The sequence below is a fragment of the Pteropus vampyrus genome, unplaced genomic scaffold (assembly GCF_000151845.1).
Source record: "Pteropus vampyrus isolate Shadow unplaced genomic scaffold, Pvam_2.0 Scaffold1, whole genome shotgun sequence".
Classification (NCBI taxonomy): domain Eukaryota; kingdom Metazoa; phylum Chordata; class Mammalia; order Chiroptera; family Pteropodidae; genus Pteropus; species Pteropus vampyrus.
The window spans coordinates 32,250,965-32,275,447 of NW_011888782.1; the positions used below are offsets into that span (position 1 = coordinate 32,250,965).

Below are 24,483 nucleotides of genomic sequence, written 5' to 3' on the forward strand. Positions count from 1 at the left end.
GAGGCTCCGCTTTAAGGGGCGTCCTGTCTGTCGGCACAGGGGACCGGCACACACAGACACAAGACCGAGCAGAAACTACTGAAAAATGGAGATGCAAAAATTTAAAAGGACAGCTCCTGTCATCTCACCCTACTTGTCAAGAAGGTAAAAAGACACAGCCAGAAAGAAAAGAAGAAATCAGCTCAGCCCTCAGGTCAGGATAGGCGACTTTGGGAGCTGGAGCTGCAGCACACACGAGCCTTGCAAAGGAGAAAGAAAGTTGGGAGGAAAAAGTATTTCATCTGGGAAATTGTCTTGGGACCATACTTCAGATTGCTTTTTAAACCCTCTGCATTCCATCTCCATGAGCCACAATGTAAGTGTGTAATCTTTTTCTGTCTTTGGTGTGTTTATTTCTTTGTTGCTTGTTTGAAGAAATGAAATGGGAATGTTCTCGTAATTAGTATGCTCAGTGTGCATTTTCTCTGGAGCATCAGAGAGTCAGTGGAAAGGGTGCAAGCATGCTGAATGGGGCACTGGGCTGGGTTTCCTGCTTAATGTAACTGTCTCTGCTAGGTGCTGACAAATTACAGGGGTTTAAAATTTACAGGATCTCATCCTATTTTCCATTCCCTGACCTTCTTCCTTCTTCTCTAACCACCCTTTCCCCTAGCCTTTGGCCAAAATAAGAGAAAGAGAAAATGCTCAGTTCTGTTTGTAATTAAACAATTTTCTTTCTTTTTTCTCCCGCTTCCCCTCCCCTTTTGTCTTTTGACCTTGCCGCCTCCCAAAGTGGATTACACAATGACATGGAGAATGGGACCCAGTTTGACCATGCTGTTGGCAATGTGGCTGGTGTGTGGATCAGAACCCCACTTCCATGCCACGAATCGAGGAAGCCAGGGAGGGCGGAGAGCGCCTCTGGTTTCCCCAGTCAACAGAAGGCCAGCTCGGTTTCTGAGGCACATGGGGAGGTCTAAAGGAATTGAGAGAACCACGCTGGAGGAACCAAACCTTCAGCCTCACCAAAGAAGGAGCAGTGTGCCGGTGTTGAGAATAGCTCACGAAAAGGACCTACCGGCCCCGCTGGGCATCAGTGGGGCTCCGGTGAGACCTGAGCGGAGACCAGCAGCCCGGAGCTCTCCCCGTGACATGGTCCGAGATGAGGGGTCCTCGGCTCGTTCAAGAACGTTGCGCTTCCCCTCTGGGTCCAGCTCTCCCAACATCCTTGCCAGCTTTGCGGGGAAGAATCGCGTGTGGGTCATCTCGGCCCCTCACGCCTCAGAAGGCTACTACCGCCTCATGATGAGCCTCCTGAAGGACGATGTGTACTGTGAGCTGGCAGAAAGGCACATCCAGCAGATAGTGCTGTTCCATCAGGCGGGCGAAGAAGGCGGCAAGGTGCGCAGAATCACCAGCGAGGGCCGGATCCTGGAGCAGCCCCTGGACCCCACCCTCATCCCAAAGCTGATGAGCTTCTTGAAGCTGGAGAAAGGGAAGTTTGGCATGGTCCTGTTAAAGAAGACGCTGCAGGTTGAGGAGCGCTACCCTTATCCGGTCAGGCTGGAGGCCATGTACGAGATCATCGACCAGGGCCCCATCCGCAGGATAGAGAAGATCAGGCAGAAGGGTTTTGTCCAAAAATGTAAGGCCTCTGGGGTAGAGGGCCAGGTGGTAGAGGAGGGGGACAACGGTGGAGGGGCGGGAAGGCCAGGGCTGAGCAGTGAGAAGAGGAAAGAAGACCCGAGGAGGGCGCAGGTCCTACCCACTAGAGAGAGTCGGGTGAAGATGCTGAGAAAGCCCGCCACCACTACAGCGGCTCCTCCGCCACCTCCTCCGACCCCAAGGGCCACCACTCTGCCTCCTGTTCCAGTCACAACAATGACTCGGGCTACCTCTCGGGTGGTGACTGTAGCTGCAAGACCTACAACCACCACGGCCTTTCCGATCACCCAGAGGCCCTGGACCCTCAGGGTGCACCCCTCCTCGGATGCTCACAGACCCCTAGCAACAACCGCGGTGACCACGCCCAGGGGGGGCGTAGCCTTAGAGAATCTCTACCCTCCACCCAGGAAGGAGCTGCCCAGGGAGAGGCCACAGACCACCAGGAGGCCCAGCAAGGCCAGCAGCTTCGAGAGCTTCACGGCCGCCCCTTCCACACCTACTTCGGAGCATAGCACCAGGACTGTCACCGGCCGTTTCCGGGACAACCGCACAGACAGGCGGGAGCATGGCCACCGGGACGCAAATGTGGTACCAGGTCCCCACAAGCTAGCAAAAGGCAAACCTCCCAAAAGGAAGGCCCAGGACAAAATTCTTAGCAATGAGTATGAGGATAAGTATGACCCCAGCCGGCCTACTGCCTCTCACTTGGAGGAGGAGTTGCAGGTGGGGAATAGTCCCCCCTCAAAAGCAAAGGAGTCTAAAAAGCTTGAAAAGCTTGAGAAACCTGAGAAGGAGAAGAAAAAAAAGGTGAAGAATGAGAAAGCAGACAAGTTACTCAAAAGCGAAAAGCCAGTGAAGAAGGACAAGACTGAGAAAAAGAACAGGCAGGAGAAAGAGAAAAGCAAGAAGAAAAAAGCAGGTAAAACAGAGCACGATGGCTACTTGAAACCCACCACAAAGCACTTCACCCAGAGTCCCAAGAAGTTGGTGACTGACCTGCTGGGTTCTTTCGAAGGCAAACGAAGACTCCTTGTAAGTAATCTTCTTCTTGGTATTGTTCTGTGGGTTGAGGTGGGGGCATGTTAACATTTGGTCATTATTATTTTAAAATCACATTGCTGATGGCAGACCATGGCTGAACCTGTGCCATGTCAAGGAGCTCAGGAGGTGTGTCAAGGAAGGGCAGCCAGGGCAGCAGCTCCTTTGGTTTGAATGTTAAATGAATCTTTTTTCATACAGACTCACAGAGTCAATGGCAGGAGGACCTTGGACATGTATGTACCCAGGAGAGCACCTGTATAGTCAGCTTCTTCCAAACCCATCAATACCCATCCCCCATCTTTACTCTGCTCTTCCAAGGGATAGTTCTGGATACAGCTCCCTTTTACCAAGTTCAAAGAATAAAAGAAGAATGAATGAGGTTTCTGAAATGGCATGCATTGACTCTGATCACAACTTAGGAAAAACGTTTCTCTCTTCAGGACCTTAGAAACTAGAGGCATGTATATGGGAAAAAAACAAAACTTCTACTTTCCTACCAATATCAATATCAATATCTATATCAATATCAATAATTGGAAACCTCAAAGGGGAAAGTGAGGTAGCCTGGGTGGAGAGTGAGTATGACTGGGAATGGGGAAGGGTCCTCATGAATGCTTTTAAAAACAGCTGGTTGAAATCGTCTCCCTTAAAGGCAGCCTCTTCCGTCACTGTCCAGCTATTGGTAGGAGGGCAAAAGGATGGAGTGTGGGAACTGGGTTAATCGTTCCAATTTCCAGCACCCTAGAGACATCTGAACTTGGAGTCCAGATGTCAGTTTCTCTGAGACTCTTTAAAATGAACATGAGTGTGCGTGTGTGTGTATGTGTGTTTATGAAAAAAAGGACAAGCAGTCCTTTGCTTTTGTGTTTGAGTGCCACTAGTATTGAGAAAGTTACAGGTCTATCTCTATAACTCTCTCTTTGTCCATTACTTGCTGCTATGATAACGTTATCTAGTCAAACCCCAGGAAGGCATTGGACAGGAATAAGTGCTACCCTAAATGTAAGGGCGATTCTCAACAGCAATGTAAGAATGGCTCCTCCTCTTATGTCTCCTTGCCCACACTTTTAGTGCCCTTCCAAAATTTTACCCGTAGCTGCTTATTTGCTATCATTTTACTGCAGGCTGATAAGGAAAAAGAGAGTGTGATAAAATTACTTCAGAGAAAAAGTTCAGTAAAATTTGGGGTAATATGAGTCAGGAATGATTCTCTCAGATACCTGAGTAGAAGGAAGCCATCTCATGCTCTGGAAGATAGCATCTATCCTACTGAAGGCGTAAGGTGTCTCCATGCCCTGCATTCCCCTCACCAAAGCAGACAGGCACTCTTCTCTCAGGGCACCTCTCAGAGGGTTTTTTAGTTTTTTCAATCTGGTCTTAACTTGGAGTAATAATATGAGCCAGAGAAACTCTGATGTCCATTTATCTTTAGTGGTTTCAAAAAGTTGAAATGTGTATTTGAAATGTTATTCAGAGCAGAGTCCCTTGTAGTATTTATCATGGATGGGGTGTGTCCCCAAATCCTCTTAGCTCTTCCATCAACAGTGTAGTTATTGATCGAACAAAGCCTAAGTTTTGATCTAGTCTAAAGGTTTGTGTATGTGTTATTTATTTTCATAGTTGTTACTCAGTTTAACCAGAACCTTAAAGTAACTATATAAACTTAGGTTAGCAGAAGATAGGCTGTTCAGTTTAGTGTAGTTTAACAGCTATTTGGTCATTCCCAGAATGCACAAATTTAAATGGAAATGTTCCAGTCAGAACCAAAAGAATCACTGATTTCAGAGTAGAACTCTACTTGGTGCCTGAATGTTTGCTAGAGAACTGGTAGGAAAGCTCCTCTTTTGGGGCTGTAGGAAAGCCATTAGTAGTGTGCTCTGTTGCTCTCCTCCTGAGTACCTGGGACTTTGTCCAGCCTGCCAGAGCACGTCACCCAACCCTGGCCATTTAGCCAACAGGGTAGGCAAAGTATTCCTTATTGTCAGGTTTTAGCCAGGGGAGAAAAATAATCATGGGTAAAATATCAAGATTGTACTTGTGTACCTATCTGGTAAGTACTTCCATTATCCCTAGTTTGTAAGTTAACAAAAAGGAGGTTTTCATACTGTATCCCTGAAATTAGTCATGCCCTTTATTTCTCTTTCTCTCCACTCCCTTAGTCAGGGATTTGAAAGCCCAGCTGGGTCTTTTCTACTTTTAAAAGTATCCCTGATCATAAATTTCTAGCAAATGAAACTCAAATGACAGCTTCTGCTGATGTCATGTGAGGCAAAACAGAAACCAGCTGGGATTGCTCAAGGCGATGTTGCTCTTGGGGGCTGGTGAGAGATTCAGGTTTGTTATTAAAAAAGAAAGTACCAACAAAAGAGACATTTCAGTCTTGCAGTCCCATGTGTCCCCAGCTAATGATATGTCAGAAATGTGTTTTTCTAAAGAGCTAATGATATCCAAAATAGGAATGGACTAGAAAAGACAAGATGAAATAAACATGAGTGTGCGTGATACAATATTTAAAAATGGAGAGAAAAGAATCTATTTGACCAGAGAGGAGACTTGTGTTTCTGGGTGAAAGAACTAGTTGCTGCCATTTATAGTTTTTTCCACTTATTTTCCCTGTCAAACATGGTTGGTGGTATTCAGGAAGTTCAGTAATTCAAGTAATATTCATTAATGCTTAGCACTCTCCAAGCTGTTCAAGTACGGCTGATAACATATACCTCCAACTGGCCTTAACCTAAGCCAGTGTGCTCAAACTGAAATGAGGTTTGCATTCCAAGAAATTGTACAGGTCCTATAGCTCATCTTTTCAGGTTTTCAGTAACCTGGTGCCCAACTACAATTTATCATAAACCGTGGTACTTTGCATTTATTCATATCATTCTTTAGATGTGGAAATATTACATAACCTCCACTTAACCAATTACTTAGAGAAACACAGGAAACAATGGTATGGGTTGTAGTTGAGTAAACAACAACCTAGAAGCCTTCAGAGAAGCTGTAGGAGGAGCCAAGTGTCCTATTCTTAGGCCAGAGGTCAAGCCTTCAAACCCCGTGCCTCTCAGTCTGTCAGAAGAAAAGAGCACACTCTGCTAGGGCTTTTTGCCAAGACTGCAGTTTAATTTTCATGACAATCCCATGAAGAAGGACTTATTAACTGTATTCTACAGATCAAAAAATAGAAGCTTAGAGAGGTTGAGAAGTTTCCCGAGGTGTATAGCTAATACTTGGCAAAGTGAGAGTTATAACTCAGGTCTGTTTGATTTTAAAGCTCATTCTCAAGCCACTCCCTTATTCCACCTTCCTGTGGGTATAAATGTGGGGCATATGCCGTAAATGAAGAGGACACTGAGAATGATCCTATTAGTTAATCAATACAGACATTTAAAAATTTATTTTCTACCTTGAATTATTCAGATAAATGGTGAGATATATCAGTTGTCAACATTCTGTGCTGAGTATCAAAGTAGAGTTTCTGCTTTTAGTACTCAGCTAGTTCTCTGCACTTCAGCAATCTGGCTTCCCTGGCAGCCTGTCAAGAGCAATAGATTGAATCCCAGTCTAATCCCTCAAACTGGTTGGTGTCAGCTTGGTGGTGACAATGATGAGAAAGAATATAGATAAGTTGTTTATCACTTAAACATTGGACTATGTGGAGTATAGCTGACAAGCTGTCATTTTGTACCCTGAGTTCTACCTATTTGTCATTTAACAAGAGGCCTCAGAGTGCTGAATTGCAGAGATTCGGGTTCAAATTTAAGCATCCTTTGGGGACTGAATCCTTGTAATTCAAGTAATTAATACTTTCAACCTTACTTCAGAAATCTGAGTATTGGGACAACAATCTACTTATTTGATTTAATTTTGGAGAAGGATATAAAGCTCTGCTTTACTAAGGTAGACTACTAGTTTGAAAGTTATTTTTCAGAATCTGTAAAAATCTAGTGTTTCGAACCTAACACAGACTGTAGAATAATTTGAGACTTAAAATACTTACCCCCTAGCATTTTCCATTCCCATTTGCTCCCTTTATTTATGCAAACTGGTTTCATTAGACCCTGAGGCTCCTTATGCCATCACACTGTTGGAAAAGAAACATAAAAAAAGAACCACACACAATTCTAAATTCATGAGACATGCCATGATGTATTGCCACCAAACCAGAAAGAGGCCAAGTATGAGACAAAAATGTATACTGAGAAGTTCTAAGATGCTCTTTTTAGGAAGAGGGAATTGGAAATGGTTACCATTTTAAATACTGTTTGAAATACTGCCCAACTAGAAAATGAATGGGACACAGGGAAAGAGACCCTGAAATGCGTTCAGAGATCAGCCTCCTCTACTTTACCTGATGAGAACTTGAGGAACAAATTAAACCAACTGGTTTGTGGACTGCTGCTAGGCATTTATAGGCAAGGGTCTATTGTGTTTCCTACCTCTCCTCTGGCCAGTGTGACCTATGTAACCTGAGGAACATGGGCCAGTGTTTATTCTTTTAGTATGTGCACAGCAGTAGTAGGAGCTGGGACTTTGGTGCCTTGAAGAACTTAGAGTCTAGTAGAGGAGGTGTGACATAAACATAAAATATACTGGTAAATCAAGGATATACATAAATTCCAAGAGAGCAGTGCAGACTATAAGAACAGTAATTAAAAGGAAGAAGTGATCATTGAGAGCTAGAAAAGACTTTAAGGTGGATGCTGAATTTGAAGAATGACTTAGATGCGGATAAATTGGAGAGGAGGGGAGGAGAAAAGAGGAGAAGGGAGGGCTTCCTGAGTGGAAGGGGTGAGCCAAGCCAGAGGAAGGAATGTGGGTGAACTATTCAGCGGTGACATACATATATGGTACTTGGGTGCACACAGCCACACAGCCACACACACACACACTTTTACTAATTCTCACTACTTTAAGAGGTTGGCAGGGAACCTTTACAATGGTTTCTGTTGTAAAGTTGAGAAAGCTAAGGTTCATAAGATTAAATGGCTTTGTTAAAGCTAAATGAAAGCCAGGGGTTGAATAAGGATTAAAATGCAAGCCCTCCAACTTTGGCTATAATCACTCTTTCTCTGTGCCGCTCTGCCAAATTTTTTTTCATTTCGTAATTTAGAATGGTTTGGCTATAGGGTGAAGAGGTCATATAAGGTAAAGTAAGAAGAAAGTTTAGCAAGAGAGACTCAGTGCCAGAAGCTAGGAAATGAGTCATGCAAAATAAATGTCACCTCATGGTAGGTTAAGGCATCCTGGGGCAAAGGTCTCAAGGTGAAAATAAACATGAGAGGTCTTTATTTATTTAAGTGTGATTCCCACTGGGTATCCATGGCCTAAGACTACCGTGTTCAGAGATCCGTGGGACAAGGTTCCAGGCAGGGGAGAATGAGGTTCTGTATGATTATATATTGTCTGAAATTATCAGTTATATATAAGAGGGAGAAGAAGACCAAAGGGAGCTTTGAGGACTCTTGAAGTCCGGTCATATCACAGTCTGTCCATGGACTTTAAGAATCCATGGCAAAGTATGAGATGAATGAAATGGAGTCTATGTATGGATTTGAAGTTACAGAGACAGGTAATTATCAGTCATTTAGCATATGGGCAGCTGTGCCCTAGAGACACTTCTAAATATGGGCTTATCCTTCATTAGAATAGGGAGCCCAAAATCATTACCAGTAAATCTTAATTTTTATTTTTGACTATTTTGTGTCCTCACTGAAACATTCATTTTAGTCATTTAGTGTGTTTGTGAGCAAAGAACAGCCAGGAAGAAAAACATAAACATACCAATTGAAAATAAAACTCCAAGATTGGGGCTACCATAAAAATCTGAAGAAATATTTTCAGATGTCATATAGCTAATTGAAAACTAACAAGCAAACCAAAAATACCATTGCTATCTCTCTTTTTTTTTTAAAGCTAAATATGAATTAATGAATACATTTCAGGAAATTTAATTTTTATTCCTTTTGGGAAATTACATTTTTAAAACAAGCATTTCCTACCCACTTTGTCCATCTGAACAGGCATATAAACAAAAGGCAAAAATAAATGAAATTATGCTACTTAAAATAAATAACAATCTGAGGAAAAAAACTTTATCCCCGAAAATCTTTGTTAATGTTCTACTCAAAAGCTATGGAACACATTTGATTTCCGTGAGGGATAGTATTTTGTCAAGCATAGAGAATTCTTATAAGGGAAAGCTTACAGGAAGCAATAAACACATATCTGACAGAGAAAAATAAACAGCAGGATGGAGCTGGGACCAGATTCATTAACCATTTTGAGAAAAAATTTGAAAGCAGTTACAACATGATGGTTTCCCCTCTGAAAAATGCTAAGCTAACAGGGAAGACTTCAGAATTATTGAGTAAAGTTAGGTCATAAGTAAAAAAGTAGCTGATAAATTTGAATGTAGTCAAATTCAAGAACATGTTTAGAGGCTAATCTGCAGGCCCAGTGATGAGTCAGCAGAGGATGAGTAGAAAGTATTTACTGCAAACATCAGCCATCGAATGTTCCAGTGTGCCCAAGACCTGGCTATTAAATTCTCTGAACCCTGTGAAACATGTAACCACTCAATTCATGAATGTCTGAGCAGCCGATTAAGATAATGAAGATCAAAATGAGGAAAGAAAGATAGCATTTACTGAACAATTTTTACATGCCAATTATTTATGTAATGCTCATAACAGCTCTGCAAAATAAGTATTTCTGTACAGAGTTCACAAATGAGAAAACCAAGACACATGGAGACTAGTAAGGTAAATAGTGGAAATGAGTAGAAAACTCTAAGTTGTTTGGAGCCATATTTTTTTAAAAAGCCCTATCTGAATAGTCCCCTTATGGCTAATGTAATTCTGCTAAATGTCCAAAAAAACCATGTAGTTTAGTTAAGCTTAACTTAACTTAGTTTACTTTAATTTAGTTTAGATGTCAGTCACTGCCAGCCCTCTATTCCGAATTAGAAAACTTTGGGTTTTGTCTTATTGCGAAACCATCACCATTAACTAATATTTGCTTGCCTTCGCTCACCTCCAGCTGATCACCGCTCCTAAGGTCGAGAACAACATGTACGTGCAACAGCGAGATGAATATCTGGAAAGCTTCTGCAAAATGGCCACCAGGAAAATCTCCGTGATCACCATCTTTGGCCCTGTCAACAACAGCACCATGAAAATCGACCACTTCCAGCTAGGTTCTCTTAAACGTTTTAATGATATTATTGTTTTTCTCATAGCTAAGGTGGGACAAATTTTATGGGAGAGGTCGGTGGGGAATCTAAAGAGAAATTTAAATATCCAGAGGATTCTTTCCCTGTGGTAAAAAAGGTCAGTTTGCCTAATTATTTACATAATCATTTCAGATGCTTCTGGTTTAAGTTTTTGGCACTTTAATATGAAAAATATGCAAACACTCTATGGTTTGAAATTCAGTAAGGTGAAGAAAAAAGAGAGAAGTAATACAGAAGTAATATAGGGGGAGAACCAGAGAGATATGTTTCAGATGCTTTCTTTTGGATTCTGAACCTTCTTGCCTGTGAGCAGCGCCATCTGATCTTCCGACACCCTTTAAGTGACAGGCACTGACAGATGGGGACCTGCCAGAACTTGACTCTGGCAAGGATGGGGAGGGAATTTACCAGGGCTGAAAGAAATTGTTAAGATAAATGAAAAGTCACTGAAAATATGGACTGAACTGTGCCCAAGTCCTTTTGGAGAGCAAAAGAATTTGGCTGAATTTAGAGTTTTCACAATTTTTCATATTAATGATGCGTGTGAGACTCCTGAGGCATACAACTCAGCATTGGGCAGCTGAGATCTAACTCATTGCAATTCTCCTAAGAATGTTGCAAGACTTTCTGCAAGTAGTTAAATCTCATAGTCAGAAGCCCCAAATCTGACCCACCCATTTCTTTTATAATTATTACATCTCTAGGGCTTTATTTAAAAAAAAACAAACTTTTTCTTACAAAAATTCTCTACCTATTAAATTTTCATTTTAACTATAATGAAAATCCTTCATATTCCACCATTTGCATATTCTGCATATTTTTCATAAAATATATCTCATCTGAAAACATCTGAAAAAATATAAAACATATTTCCCTCATTAGTTAACATATAACTTCAAAAATATAACACATTATCTCGCAGATTTTTCTGTCATGTGATCTTGGTGTAATTGACTACATATCAGTTGTAATTATGCTCTAATAATGTCCATTTGATTTTTAATATGGCCTAGCTTTCTAAATAATATTTCTTATTGTGGTGAAAACACTTAACGAGATCTACCCTCTTAATTAATTTAACACAATACAATATTGTTAACTATAGCTACCTGTTGTACAGTAGATCTCTAGAATTTATTCAGGTATGAAGTTTTAGTTATTCATTCTCTTATTAGCTCATCTTCTGCTGACATAGCTCCAAATGAAAATAAATAGCATCCTTTCCAATGTCACAGCATGAATCATTGTGGATCAGTGATTGGCTTGTGGATGTGCTATGTGTATGTTTGGGAAGGGGAAAAACAACAACAAAAGAGTGTCTTTACTTTAACCAAGACAATAATCATACAAACAGAAGACACAAAAGAAGTTCTGGAGTCCAACAAACCACTTTAAATCCACAGTCACAACTCATTTGTTGTGTGACCTTGGGCAAGTTACTTCCTAAGTCTCAGCTTAGAACGTAGTTATATGTATTTCATAAGCTATAGTGAGGATTTAGTAAGATAATGTATGTAAATACTTGTCCCGTATAAGCACTATTGCTGTGGTCACCATTTGCTCTGGCAGGCATCTGGAGATCAGTGAGCTGTCACAGGGACTACAGCACCTATAACTGAAAAATACTTGATTGCTTTCTGTTAATTACAGAATGTTGACAGTGAACCCTCACAAGTGCTCTTCAAGGTCAGGCTGCATTACTACTCCTGGTGACAATCCTACAAAGCCATATGTTCAGTGGTTAACTGGGATTCAGCCATTTGCTTCCTGGATTTTCAAATAGTAGCATGAGCCAGTGAGCTCAATTATAATTCAGATGTCTAGAGAGGAAGTAGGTATTCAATCCAGTGCAGAAACGGGTTCTGGCTGGTGATGAAAGCCCTCCTTCACCAGGTGTTCCCGGTGTCAAATGTGTTACCTACCAGCTCTTACACAAAGAATTCTCATTTCTTATTTCAAGGAAGGTTGGAAAAATCATTATATCTCTCACCTCAACTTCTATATGGTTCCAACTGTTATAAGCATCTGGTGCTGCCTTGGCAACATTTTAGCATTAATCTTGCTGATTTCTAGACATCTGGATTGAATATGAACTGCAGCAGGACTGAGGTTTCCTTTTTTGCTCTATTAGAAATCAGGTATTGTGATTTGGGTGTTTGCCTCCCACAGAATGGCAGCTTGGACATGGTTTGGGGGCCTTTTACCTTGTTCCTCCTCTAATTCCTGGAAGGCCTTTTTGTCCTTGTGTCATGTCCCAGGTTACCCTTATGGGAAAGGCCTTTGGCCAAGACTGGGAGTCAGCCATGGGAAAATAAGAATTGGCATGCTCCATGGTTTCAGTGAACCAAACTCAGCCTTGACTGATTTTCAGCTGGAAATCTATCAGATGGTTTTACTTTCTTTAAAAATAAATCAAGCACTCTGTACTGTTCCAGATTATATTGGGCCTTAAAAACAGAGTCCCACGTTCAACTACAGTATGGGGAGTTCTCCCAGCTGGTCCATTTTGTTAAATGTATTTAAACTATGGAAGGTGGACCTATAAATACTAGCAAACTTATCCAAAGACTTTGGACATTAGCTAACAAAAGTTATTCAGTCTTGAGCAGACGTTAATGCAGAATAAACCCATCTGGTTTTGCCAACCCAGAGTATATTATACGGGAAGGTTTAGAATGATCTAATAGTGAAAAGCATTCTTAGTTGTCAATGGTATTTAAAATGTCAATCTAGGATAGGAATATTGGTATATATGTCAAGAGGATGCATTGTAGACAAAGTTTGTCAGATAGGAAGAAGTTGCTGCTAAAGGCACTTTATTGCAGAATGAAAATAGAAACGAGGGCTAAACACAACATGCATTTTTTGTTGTTGTTTTCTTTTTCTTAGCAAAATAGAAGAGTTCGAGCATAATCTATAAAAAGGGAGGTAGAAAAGTTGATGGTGGTGAAATGTGGCAACAAGGAGAGAAAGTGTTAATTCCTTAATCATATGAGTAATTCATGGGTGAATTTCTAAAAAAAAAAATTTTATAAGTGAGTATGATAGAAGACATTTCGGCCTAAAATACTCTGTCTTTGATTCTGGCGAAGAGAATTGTTCTTTATGGACACAAGCCTCACAAACATCAGGACCCATAACAAAGCAAAGATGCTGCTTTTCCTCAGGAGCACCTGAAAAATTGACCCTTTGCCCCAACTCCTCCTTCATCAGTGGTGGCAATGCCTGGCAGCTGCTTTCTCTAGACTCTGCCACTCTGTAATGCGAGATCAGATTTCCAGACTCTGACTGCAGTGTCCCTCTCTGTTTATTCAGTCTCTGATTATCAATCACTCTGCATGCTAGAGGCTACAGAGGTTGTAACCTAACTTGTTCAGTCATCCCATTCCATTGCCCTCGCTGCCTCTAGTATCAGTATATCAGTGTCAAGATCAGTCCCTAACAATCAAGAAGCATAAAGCACCTGATAGGTCAACTGTGCAAAACAAGTGTTTAAAGAATGTGGTGGGGGGGGATAAGCTCTTCCAGTTGCCATTGTCAGAGAAGGTATTGTAAATATCAGAGAATTTTGAAAAGTGGGTGGATTTAATGGAGGGGCATTGAAACTGAGTAGATTTTTTGATAAATGATTACTCTACCAAGGTACTTTTGTTTTTTATTTATTTTTTAAAAAGAAATAGTACATTTTTTTGGATTCCAAAGTCAGCTTTACATGAAAAGGTACACGCAGACAAGTCTTACACTCATTTCTGGCCGCTTTACCCCATTACTCTCTGCCCCCATAGATATTTTTATGATTTCTTATTGTTCATTTAGTGCTTCTTTATGCAAATACAAATAAATGTAAATACCTACATTCCCCTTCTTTTTATACAAAATATAGTATATTTTATATACTGTTGTACATTTTTCTTTTTTCACTTAAATATATTTCCTGAAGATCTTTCCTTATGACTATATAAAGTTCTTTCACATTCCTTATTAAGCCATTGCTTTAATAAACTACCATAGTTTATTTAACCAGTCCTCTTGTTGATAAACACTTGGATTGTTTTCAGTACTTTGTTATAAAGAGTTTTACAGTTAATAACCTTGTACATTTATCACTCTGTGTATATGAGCATATCTTTGCAGTAGATTCTTAGAAGTAGGATTGTTGGGTCAAATGGAAAATGTATCTAGTCTTGGTAGATATCAATAGATTTCTTTTCATACAAGCTGTATTATTTTGCAGTCTCACCAGCAATTTACAAGTGTCTGTTTCCCCAAAACTTTCCAACAGAGTATATGATCAAACTTGTGAATGTTTTTAACCAATGGGATATGTGAAAAATGGTATCCTAGGGTAGTATAGTGTTTGGTTGCATTTCTTTTTTTATGAGTATGATGGAACATCTGTTCATACGATTAAGTAACATTTATATTTTGTTTTTAATGTCCTTTGCTCATTTTCTCTTGTTGGTCTTTTAAATCTCAATTTATAGGTACTCTTTATTCATTAGGATAAAATTCAGATTCCTAGGTCCCCTCCCCAGGCCAAGATACTGACTCAGTCTGGGGATGGGTTTCAAAAATGTTGCTCAAGTAATTCTGATTTACAGCTAGTTTTGGTCTAGAGAATAAGGCTGGGTATAGGATAGAAGAGAAGAGAGGCCTAGAAATGTAGGTTGGCATCACATTTTAGAGGATTTCAAATACCAAGGCAAAGAATTCAAACTTTATTGATAAGCCACATGAAATCACTAGAGATAGGAATGTATTTTTAAATAAATTTTAAATAACTTTTAAGATTTAGTAGAGTCAGTGTGCAGGATAGAAAAGTACCTGGCAGGACACAGTCTTCATAGATAGGACAAGTTGCTCTTTCTAGGGACCAAGTGAGAGCAGCAGCTTTGTAATCAGGAATGGCCAGAGTAGTCCCTCCACATAGATGCAATCCGGTCACTCGTCCTACAGTATTGTGGTAAGTAGGCAAACAACCTCTCAGAGAGCAAAATAGGAGCAAGCAAATCAAGTACAAAGTCATTTAACTTGATCTGTTTCCAATTAAAAGGAAGTAAATGCCATAGCCAGAGGCCAGTTATCCTAACTGAAATAACCTACTACAGACTGCTCAGGAATCCAGAAAATATTCTTGAGATAAAAGCAATTCAGCCTCAGCTGGAGTCTTTGGCTCCAGATTTATCCAAAGTGCAACAGATAAATTTTGGTTTGTATTGACTTCTTGAACAGGATAGGTATATATTTTAAATGCCTTATAAATATGTTTTATTTATGTTGTCTGTTACCCAAGGACAGAGTTTGTTAAGGTATGGTGGCGAATGGTGTGGCATAGTGAATGACACTCAAGAGACCTGTATGTCAAAGGGAAATAGAGTTTATTACTCACAGGTCCCTGAGAGGAAACTGCAGCATGCCTTACAGGGTCACAGGAAGAACATCAGGTTTTGGTCAGGAAGCAGAAGCAAGAGTGATGACAGAGCCCAGACCACTGCCTTTACTGGGGTTTCTGTGGGAGAGGCAAGGCAGGGCAGGGCGAACAGCTTCAGGTTGGCTAGTTTGAATAATTCTGGCTGGCTTTGGGCTATAAGAATGGCCCCTAGCTCCCTGGTACCTGACCCTGGGATGATTAAGACAGAGGAATATTGTCTCCTGGGGTCCATGGGACAGAGAGAGGGGTTAGGGTTCTAGATCGGTTAGTCTGCATTTCAAAGATCTGCTCCTGGCTGGGCCCTTTGCTATCTCTAAGAACTGGCTAGCCCAGAGAGAAACAGTCTCTCCCCAACCAGAAAAGTCTTTTAAGATGTCAAAACATCGTAATATACAGAAAGTAAAAAATATGATTAATATGATTATTCTTACAATTGGGACCTCATATATGAAAACCCAAATTTAGAAAATAAATTTATATGATGTGTTTTATAAAATTACACTTAAATTTGCTGTTTGGGGCTCACAAGATAGAGGAAAGGATAAAGGTTTGACGGTGAGTTTTCTATGCAGCTCAGAATTGCTCACCTTTTTTACTCTATCCTTCACTACCCTCTTTATCATTTGATATCTTTCTTGGGAGATTTTTCATGACTACCAAATCTATACCGAGTACCTATGTGTGCTGGGCTATAAGGATTTAGAAGATGACCAAGACTCAGTCCCTATGGCTGAGTTGTTCCTATCTGGTGGGATGATAGAGATATAAACGATTGGTTACAATGCAAGGTGATGGTCATTATTACAGAAGAATATAAAAATGTTATGAGTGCACAGATGAGGTAAAGACATATTTCCCAGATAATTAGAAATTGCCATGTGAACAAGGGCAGGGATAGTATGCCAGAAAAGGAAGACATGTTTCTAGAAACTGGAAATAAAAGATTGGAATATAATGTATGGAAGAAGAGTTAAAAGATAAGCTAGTTAAGAAAGGCTGAGTCCAGGACCTAGACGAAATGTAGGCTATGCCAATTATATGAGTTTTATCTCTGTCTTCAGCATGTATATCAATCATCCAGGAAACTTGTTAAAACACAGGTTCCTGAGGAGTACCCTTCTAGTTGCTAGATGGAATACTGCCCAATTCATGAATCACTTAATAAAGCCAATTAGATTAGGTAGAGTTTTGTTTGAGTAAACTATAGTTTAGGAAAGTTGAATAAATTTACCATGGTCATAAATGAATGAATGAATGGATGAATGAATGAATGCAGATTCCTGGGTCTCACCACTAGTGATTCTGGCCCAAAAGGTCTGGATCCAAGGATTATAATTTTAACATGAGCTCCAGGTGATTGTGATGAAGGTGGATGGTGGATTATACTTCGAAAAAGTGTTAGAGAGGATAGGAAACTTCTGAAGCAATGGGAGAAACTAAAGTGGTCCAGGGACATTGGTGATATGGCCTATAGGGGTGAGAAGAGGAGAAATCATGGATATCACAAAGCAGCAGCAGTCACAGATGGAAGCTTCAAATATAATGCCTGACACACAGCTGATATTTAACAAGTTGTAATTGAAATGGAATTTTTTTTGCAGGGTCATTGCCGTCAATAGTCAGGTATGGAAGAACAAAGACATGAAGAAATTTACTGCTACTTTTGCCTCTGACTTTTGTAGTTGGAGTTCTTATAGGATGGGAAATTAGGCAAATGTCTCATATGTAGAGCCAGTCCTTACCAGCACACAGCAGAGTTCACCCTCCCTCCTGTCCCTCCTCAATAATCTTAGGTCTGGGGCAGGCTGTGTGAAATGACCAAATCTCACCAAGTGGGTTTGCATCTGTGAGTCATTTTAGCTGGATCAGGACCAGGTAGACAATTTATGTGATGCTTCCAGAAGTGTTTGCTTCTAACCCCCGCGACCCATGACAAGGACTATAGAGCTTTGGCAAAACAAGAAGCTGCTAAATTTATGTTGTTTTTTCAGGGAACCTCTTGCTCACCCAGCCCTGATTTAGACAGAATGTAGAGCATAACAGAGACATGTGGCAGAAGCAGGCAGCTGGGGAGAGGAGCTCGCCTCACATGTGCCCTCCTCAGAATTTGGCCAGAAGTAGACTGTGTCGTGCCATAAAGTCACCACCATTCTAGTTGGACCCAGTGTCAATCAGTGCTTTTATTGTTTTTCTTTGGCGTATTCTCCTACTCAGCACTAACATTTGAGATGTAGATATTTCTGTAGTCTAGGAGTGCAAAACGTTTTATTTCTAATGTTCGGTCAAAACGTTTCAGAAAATATTTTAGTTGAGAGTAGAAAGCAGACCATGAATTTGGTTTCTTACTATATCCTAGTAGAACAAAATTGGGCTTAAATCTTGACACTGGGTCCTCTCTATCCTTGAGTATGACATTTTAGTAAAGTAGAGCACTGGAAAGGAGTGAGGTCATATTATTTAGATCCTAACCTTTACTCTATTATAAACTAGCAATGTGAACTTGAACAAGTTGCTCCCTTCCTGGGGTTTGTGACAGATTGGTTCCCTGAGAAATAGACTCTGAGACTCTTGAGATTTATTTGCAGGAGATTAATGGTGAATGTTCTTAGGAACAATTCCTATAAGGGATACAAGATGACAGAGGGAGAATTTGAATTGCAGTGCAGCTGACCCCTCAGAGTTGTGCACTTTGTGTCAAGGAGTACAGCTTTTATATCTACCCACCCCCACCCTCCACGCTCTCCCCCCGCCCACCGCCCCGCTTCATTAACCACTGAATATGGGTTGTCCCTTGGTAAGGATGTGACTTGGGGAAAGGCAGCTCTTTTTTAAGGACAAAAATTTTTAGAGGGATTCAGCTGTTAACATTCATAGAAGCCTTAATATAAAGGTAGGGTCTGGACTGCACACCACAGCATGTACTACATACAGTTTCTTAGCTTCAACCTCAATAACACGACTGGGTTGAGCCAGATATTATCCATATCACTTGTCTATTGCCACAGTAAGGCTGTGCAATAGAGACCCACATATCTCAGTGGTATACAACATTACATATTCATTTAACCACAAGTCTGTAGGGCTGCTCTGGGCTGGGCTGGGCTTGGTTAGGCTTGCTCGTGTATTTGCAGTCAGGTTGGCCAAGTAGTTCTGCTGATCTTGGCTGAGCTTGCACACAGGCTAGGTATCAACTGACTGTTGGCTGATCTGGGTAACTTGCCTTGACTTATCCTCCAGAAGTCTAGTGTGAACATGTAGTCATGGCAGTGGCAGAGGCAAGAGCAATTCCAAATGTGTGGTCCCATTTCTAGCCTCTGTTTGTGTTAATTGTACTAACATTGGCTAACATTGGCCAAAGCTAGTCATGTAGATGAGCTCAGAATCAAAAGGCTGGTCCGCTCAACCCATTCATCATTACAGGGAGCTGCAGTTACTGGACACAGTGTAGATGGTACAGGGAGGGGTGGAGAATTGGGATAATTCTTAAAATCTGCTACTATCTCCAACGTCCTTCTATCTCAGCCATTCAATAGTTTTTGTGATTCTTTTTCTTCGGTAGGTGCTAATAGTCTAATTTTGTTTCTAATCAGGAACTTGAACTGTGTCCAAGCATACTTATCTCTGAATTCAATACCCAGCACAGAATCAGCAGGACACTGGAGACAAAGATTTCGTTTAATAAACAAAAGCAAACATAAACGTATCTTGGGAATTAAAAGTAGTAAATTCTAGGTTCAAGATAAAATGTGATTTGCAAAGTCTTAGGATCAGAACATTAATTATCAAGGACACTTTAAAAATCAATTTTTCAATGTTCTCCTCCTCCTCCTCCTTCTCCATCTTCGCATTAATAATTATTACTAACTAAAAGTAAAATATACTGTTAAAACTTAAATAATATAGACATACATAGGGTAAACAATGAAAGTTTCCACCTCACCTCTGCCCACTCTCCAGAGGCAACTGTAGGAGCAGAAAAATAATTTTCCTTCTACCCTTCTAAGTTCTGGCTAGCCTGATAATCAAATTAACAAGAGACTGATTAACAAGAGAAAATGACCAAATTTATTACTGAATTTATTACATACAGGGTTCTATAAGAATCTGGGACCAGGGACAAATTGAATAGTTAAGGTTTATATGCCATCTTGAGCTAAAAAGAAAAGGCGGGGGCGGGGGTGTGTGGTTTGAGATTTCAAAGTACAGGAAGTCAACTCACATGGAGATGTCAAACGTGTGGTAAACAAATATTTGTTGGGCCATCTTTACCAATGGCACAGAGAGAGGACTTTGATCAAACAGGTCTTTCTAGGTTCCTCCTTATCTGTTATACCTCGTTCATATTAAACTGTAGTTATCTATGATGATAGCTCTCTTTCTGGAGCAGGTTCTCTATCTAAATTCTTTTAGGCAGTAAGGGGGAAGACCAAGGTCTTTCATGAACCTAATTTCTTAAAAATAGCCAATTTAAAATAATATCCCCCAAAAAGGCATGTTTTGGGGTGGCAAATTCTGTTTTCCCTTACAACTGTCATTAATAGCCATATGTCGTCTGGACCTTTTCCTATGCATATTCACATGTGGATATATTTTTTCTTTTTGCTTTGTTTCCTTTTAATGAAGAATAAAGTCATACTATGTATTTTATTCTACAACTAAGGTTTTTTTACTCTTTGATATATACTAGACAAAAACCAGGAACATGAATCTAGTAATTCTTTTAAATAATTTATATTTTATTAATGACAGAAAAAAATGTGCATTTAAAAACTAGTTTACATGTATAAGGCATATAATTTTTCATTTTGTAGGCAGTACTTGGTGCCTATATCGGCTTTCAGTTCCCATGCCTTCAGATGACCTTTGTGAGGAACTGTTACGACTTGAGGAAGGAAAATAGATTGTTTCTCTCTCATTTAGATCTGCTCAAGAGAAATTGAGTTCCTTGTTTATATACTTTCAATGAACCTAACCAAATAAACCAAAGCAATAGTTAAATTACAATTGTCCTTATTTTTAAAATCAATACAAGAGTAATGATACTCAAGCTAAATAACCTCTGTGTCAGCAAAATTATCGTCATTTCTACTGCAGTGCTATTTGTTGGGTAGCAATGTTGATAATAACTGATAATTTCTCTTCACTCATATATATCTGTTAACCACATGTTTGCTAACTTTAATTTTTTTTTACATTTAAAAAAATACAGAGGATTACTTTGCAGATAAAAATTTTAGATTTGATGGAAACACTGTGACCTATGCGAGAAAGAGGAAGTAAATAAACCTGTCCTATTATTTCTAAAATGCTTTCCAGACAAAGGAGTTGCCATGTTCATACTTCGCATTAATGCAGTGGCACCTTCAGGAACCATTCTGAATTATAATAATTTATTTTTAGGGCCTGATGTTTGGAAAAATATATAATAGTTAAAATTTCCTTAAATTCAGTGACATTTTGCTTGAAATTGAATTCACTTACAAAATTTGGATTATAAATAGCTTGACTTTCTTTGAAGCCAAAAGGAACCTGTGACAAGGTTTGAAGATAGACTTTTTATTTTTCTCTATGGCAATGATATGGTTTCCTGAGTCCCAAAGTGATTCTATAACAAAAGGGAGGAACAGACATAAATTTTAGACTTAACCAAATGAATAACTAAAACTAAAATTAATTTTAAAATGAAATACAACTTAAAAGTATCTTGTCTAGTTCCCTGATGAGAGCTAAGGTTATGACTCGTTCCTGGGTGAGGTGACAGTCTTCTTGCAGGGATGACTCAGCAGTCCTCACTCTTGCTTTGCTGCTTCTGATTCACTACAACCTGGACCAGCAGAGGTGGTCATCTTTAGAAGAGTGACTTTCAAAATGAATTTATTTATTGGTTTCTATGTGTATGTATCCACTTCGTAAATTTTTGTTCAAACACACACAAAAAATGTTAGTCAAATATGTGCAACTATTGAAAGCTGTTCTAGTTAGCTCAGGATGGAGGCCCAGAGCCTCCGCCCATTTGCTTCCCACTGGTTTCTGTCTTGTCACAGCCATATTTATTCACATTTCATTTGCCTTAAGATAATGAGAAACCCATGAGAGTGGTGGATGATGAGGACCTGGTAGACCAGCAGCTCATCAGCGAGCTGAGGAAAGAGTATGGAATGACCTATGATGACTTCTTCATGGTGCTCACAGACGTGGACCTGAGAGTCAAGGTACAGGTTCTTGTTTTGGATGATGTGGTGCCATTCTTTAGAATAGCAATGAGTCTATTAGATGTACAAATAAGCACACATTATTTCATAAATGGGAAGGTTCTGGAATGGTTCAAATATTCCACGTTGGCTTATGGAATTCATGTCCAGAAATGTGGTCTCTGGAAAAGATTGGGTTGGATGACTTCCTATGGCCCAGCTTCTTGACTCATACTAAATTCTTCTGCAATATCAATGGCTTGCATTCATCAGACATTTGTTGAATCACCTAGAGCTCATGCTAAAATTATAATCCTTGGATCCAGGCCAATTGGATCAGAGTCACTAGTGGTGAAACCCAAGTATATGCATTTTATTTTTTAAAAGTTTATTATCAGGCCCTGAGGATAAAAGTTTAAGAGTATTTGGCCTCTGCCTTCAGGAAAACCAGCTTTAACATATGCCCACTTTGGAAGGGCCTGGAAGTTTACTTCCTGATCCAACATGTACAAGACAGTTCAGACAAAGGTTCTGAACTATGAAAAATAAATAATAATAACAAAAATAGCTAACTCTATTGAGTGCTTTCCTTATGCCAGGCACTCACCTCAACTCTATAATCTCTATCTCAAACCTCTAAGATAAATAACAAATAATATCTTCATTTCACAGAGGAACAAATAGAGGCCCAGAGTGGCTAAGTCATTTGACTAAGTTCATCTAGTTAGCATTGGACTTCATGTCAAACAGGCTGGCCCCAGAGACCATTGTCTTAACCATTACAGTATACTGAGAGTATACCATGCTTGCGTGAAAATCATTAGGTAAAAGGCTTCCTGGGCTATCAGAATAGCTGATCCAACTTGCAGTGTTTTTTTTGAATCTGGAGAAAGATCCCTTCAGTAATTCATTTTGCATGTGTGCTGCCACACTTCTAATGTAAGAGTTTGGACTAGATGATCCCTAAGGTTACTGTCAGCTTTTACATCCTATGGTTTACTAAATTCCCACTGGGGCCATATCTCTAAGCTATGTCCAGACTTCTCTCTAGCTTATGCTGGTTATGCTCAGCCAGACCCCCACATCATCTCAGGTTGCTGTTCTAAGTCCAGACAGGTATCATCCAGGAAATCTTATTTCATTAGGCTTAGGTTGGATCTCAACTCTTTTCTAAGAATACATAAGGAGACATGACTTTATTTTGGGTGATGCTGACTCAATAAAATAATCTCTGGGAATCACGAAGAGTTTATGTAGATTCCTGATGACTATAGCACAGGACTCCTTTTGGTGGAAAATTATCCTTAGGTCAGATACTCTGACATGTTATTCTATTCCTGTGTTAGATATAGCATTTCTCACTTTCTCTCCAGTTATGTAGTGAACAGAAACCAGCTTAGTTTCAGAGATAGGGGAGTGAACCTAGGATATGGTGGTGAGGAAGGCATGGACCCCTTTCACCCCTTTCAATAAAAGGAGTGCAGTTAAGAAGAAATCTTCATAAAGGGTAAGAGGCATTTGTTTCATGGATTCTGAACCTCAAAACATCAGCAGAGGTACTATTACTGGAGAAAGTTTATAAATCACTGAGCCCTCCAGGCTCTGGTTTCCCCAGAGCTCCCTGAATTCTCCCAGGCTCTCTATCCTATGAGCAGAATGAAGAAACACCTTTATTCATTATATACTTTCTACTTTTTCTTAAACAGCAATACTATGAGGTGCCTATAGCGATAAAGTCCGTGTTCGATTTGATTGATACTTTCCAGTCCCGAATCAAAGACATGGAAAAGCAAAAGAAGGAGGGCATTGTCTGCAAGGAAGACAAGAAACAGTCATTGGAGAACTTCCTATCCAGGTACATCACCTTTGGAGTCTCTGAGGAGGCAAGAGGGAATGTGTTCTGGGTGAGTTGTTGAAAACACCAAGGAAACATGGAGAGGATGTGTGCAGAGAGTGACTTTCCCGGGTGAAAGGTCTGTCTATTTCATAGGTCTCTGGCCACTGGGCCGTAGTCTTGTCCTGTCGAAAGTGGCTTTTGTCACAAGCTGGCTGGAGTCAACTTCAAGCTTGAGTGTTGATTTGGTGGCTCTGGATAAATCTTTCATCCTTTTTCTGCTCCCTTTTTTGGCACAGAATATAGAATTCTGACCTATGAGGGTTAATTTAATTGAATTCGGAGGGCTTTGTATACAGCATTTATTAAGCCCCTTCTAGTTCCAAACAGTATTTGTTCGGAACACTGTGCTTGATTGTCTGTTTTCTTCCAACTCTACAGAGAACAACAAAAGCCCCACCAGGACCTCAAATGGAAAAATCCTTTGGCCTAGCTTCCTGGTTCCCTGGGGAGTATGGTTTATTGTAAACCATTGTAGAGAAACCCTGGTACACTCACAGAGAAAATTAAAAAAAAAAAAAATCATTCCACTTCCTCCCTTCTCCTTCTCTACCTCTATGTTGGATGAAATTCTGTAGGGCCTTTGGGGCCCTAAGAGGTATAAAACTGCAATAATTCCACCTACAACAAATAAACTCATAGAGACCTCCATGTAACACTATCCAAACTGTCCTGTGTGGCCAAGGGTCTCCTGAAATGGAGCAAGCCTTTGCTTGGAGGCTCGGTGTTAACTGTGTACCACTCTAGGCAGAGCTTCCTTATTTGTATCTGTAAAGGACATTCTCCAAAAACAAGTCAGAGAATCAATAATTCTATGATGAGTAAGTGGGTAACCTGAATCCATCTAGATTCAGGAGGCTTGGGTCTCTTAGGAGATAACCTCATGATGTATAAAGAGCATAGGACTTATTATTTATCCAAGTTTTGGGTCTGCAATTTACTAGCTATGTTGACCCTACACTTCTTAATTAATGTGCCTTAAAAATCTCTTCCCCACAAAAGAGAATAAAGACAGTAAGTAGCCCTACCTCCATCCCAGGGTTTCTGTGATCAC

General features: G+C 40.1%; 1 protein-coding gene across 3 annotated transcripts in view; it reads left to right on the top strand.

Annotated features, from left to right (window-relative positions):
- The window catches only part of CCDC80 (coiled-coil domain containing 80), a 36,984-nt gene that overhangs the window by 1,171 nt on the left and 11,330 nt on the right, over positions 1–24,483 (top strand). For 2 of the 3 annotated variants that reach the window (XM_023525677.1, XM_023525725.1), the window contains 4 exons: positions 773–2,676; positions 9,721–9,877; positions 21,420–21,556; positions 23,242–23,390. In XM_023525677.1, the coding sequence (XP_023381445.1) occupies positions 784–2,676; positions 9,721–9,877; positions 21,420–21,556; positions 23,242–23,390 (2,336 nt within the window). In that variant the 5' untranslated portion in view covers positions 773–783. Of the gene's footprint in view, positions 1–6; positions 356–772; positions 2,677–9,720; positions 9,878–21,419; positions 21,557–23,241; positions 23,391–24,483 lie in introns of those variants that run through there. The other variant, XM_023525706.1, reaches the window with a different exon arrangement.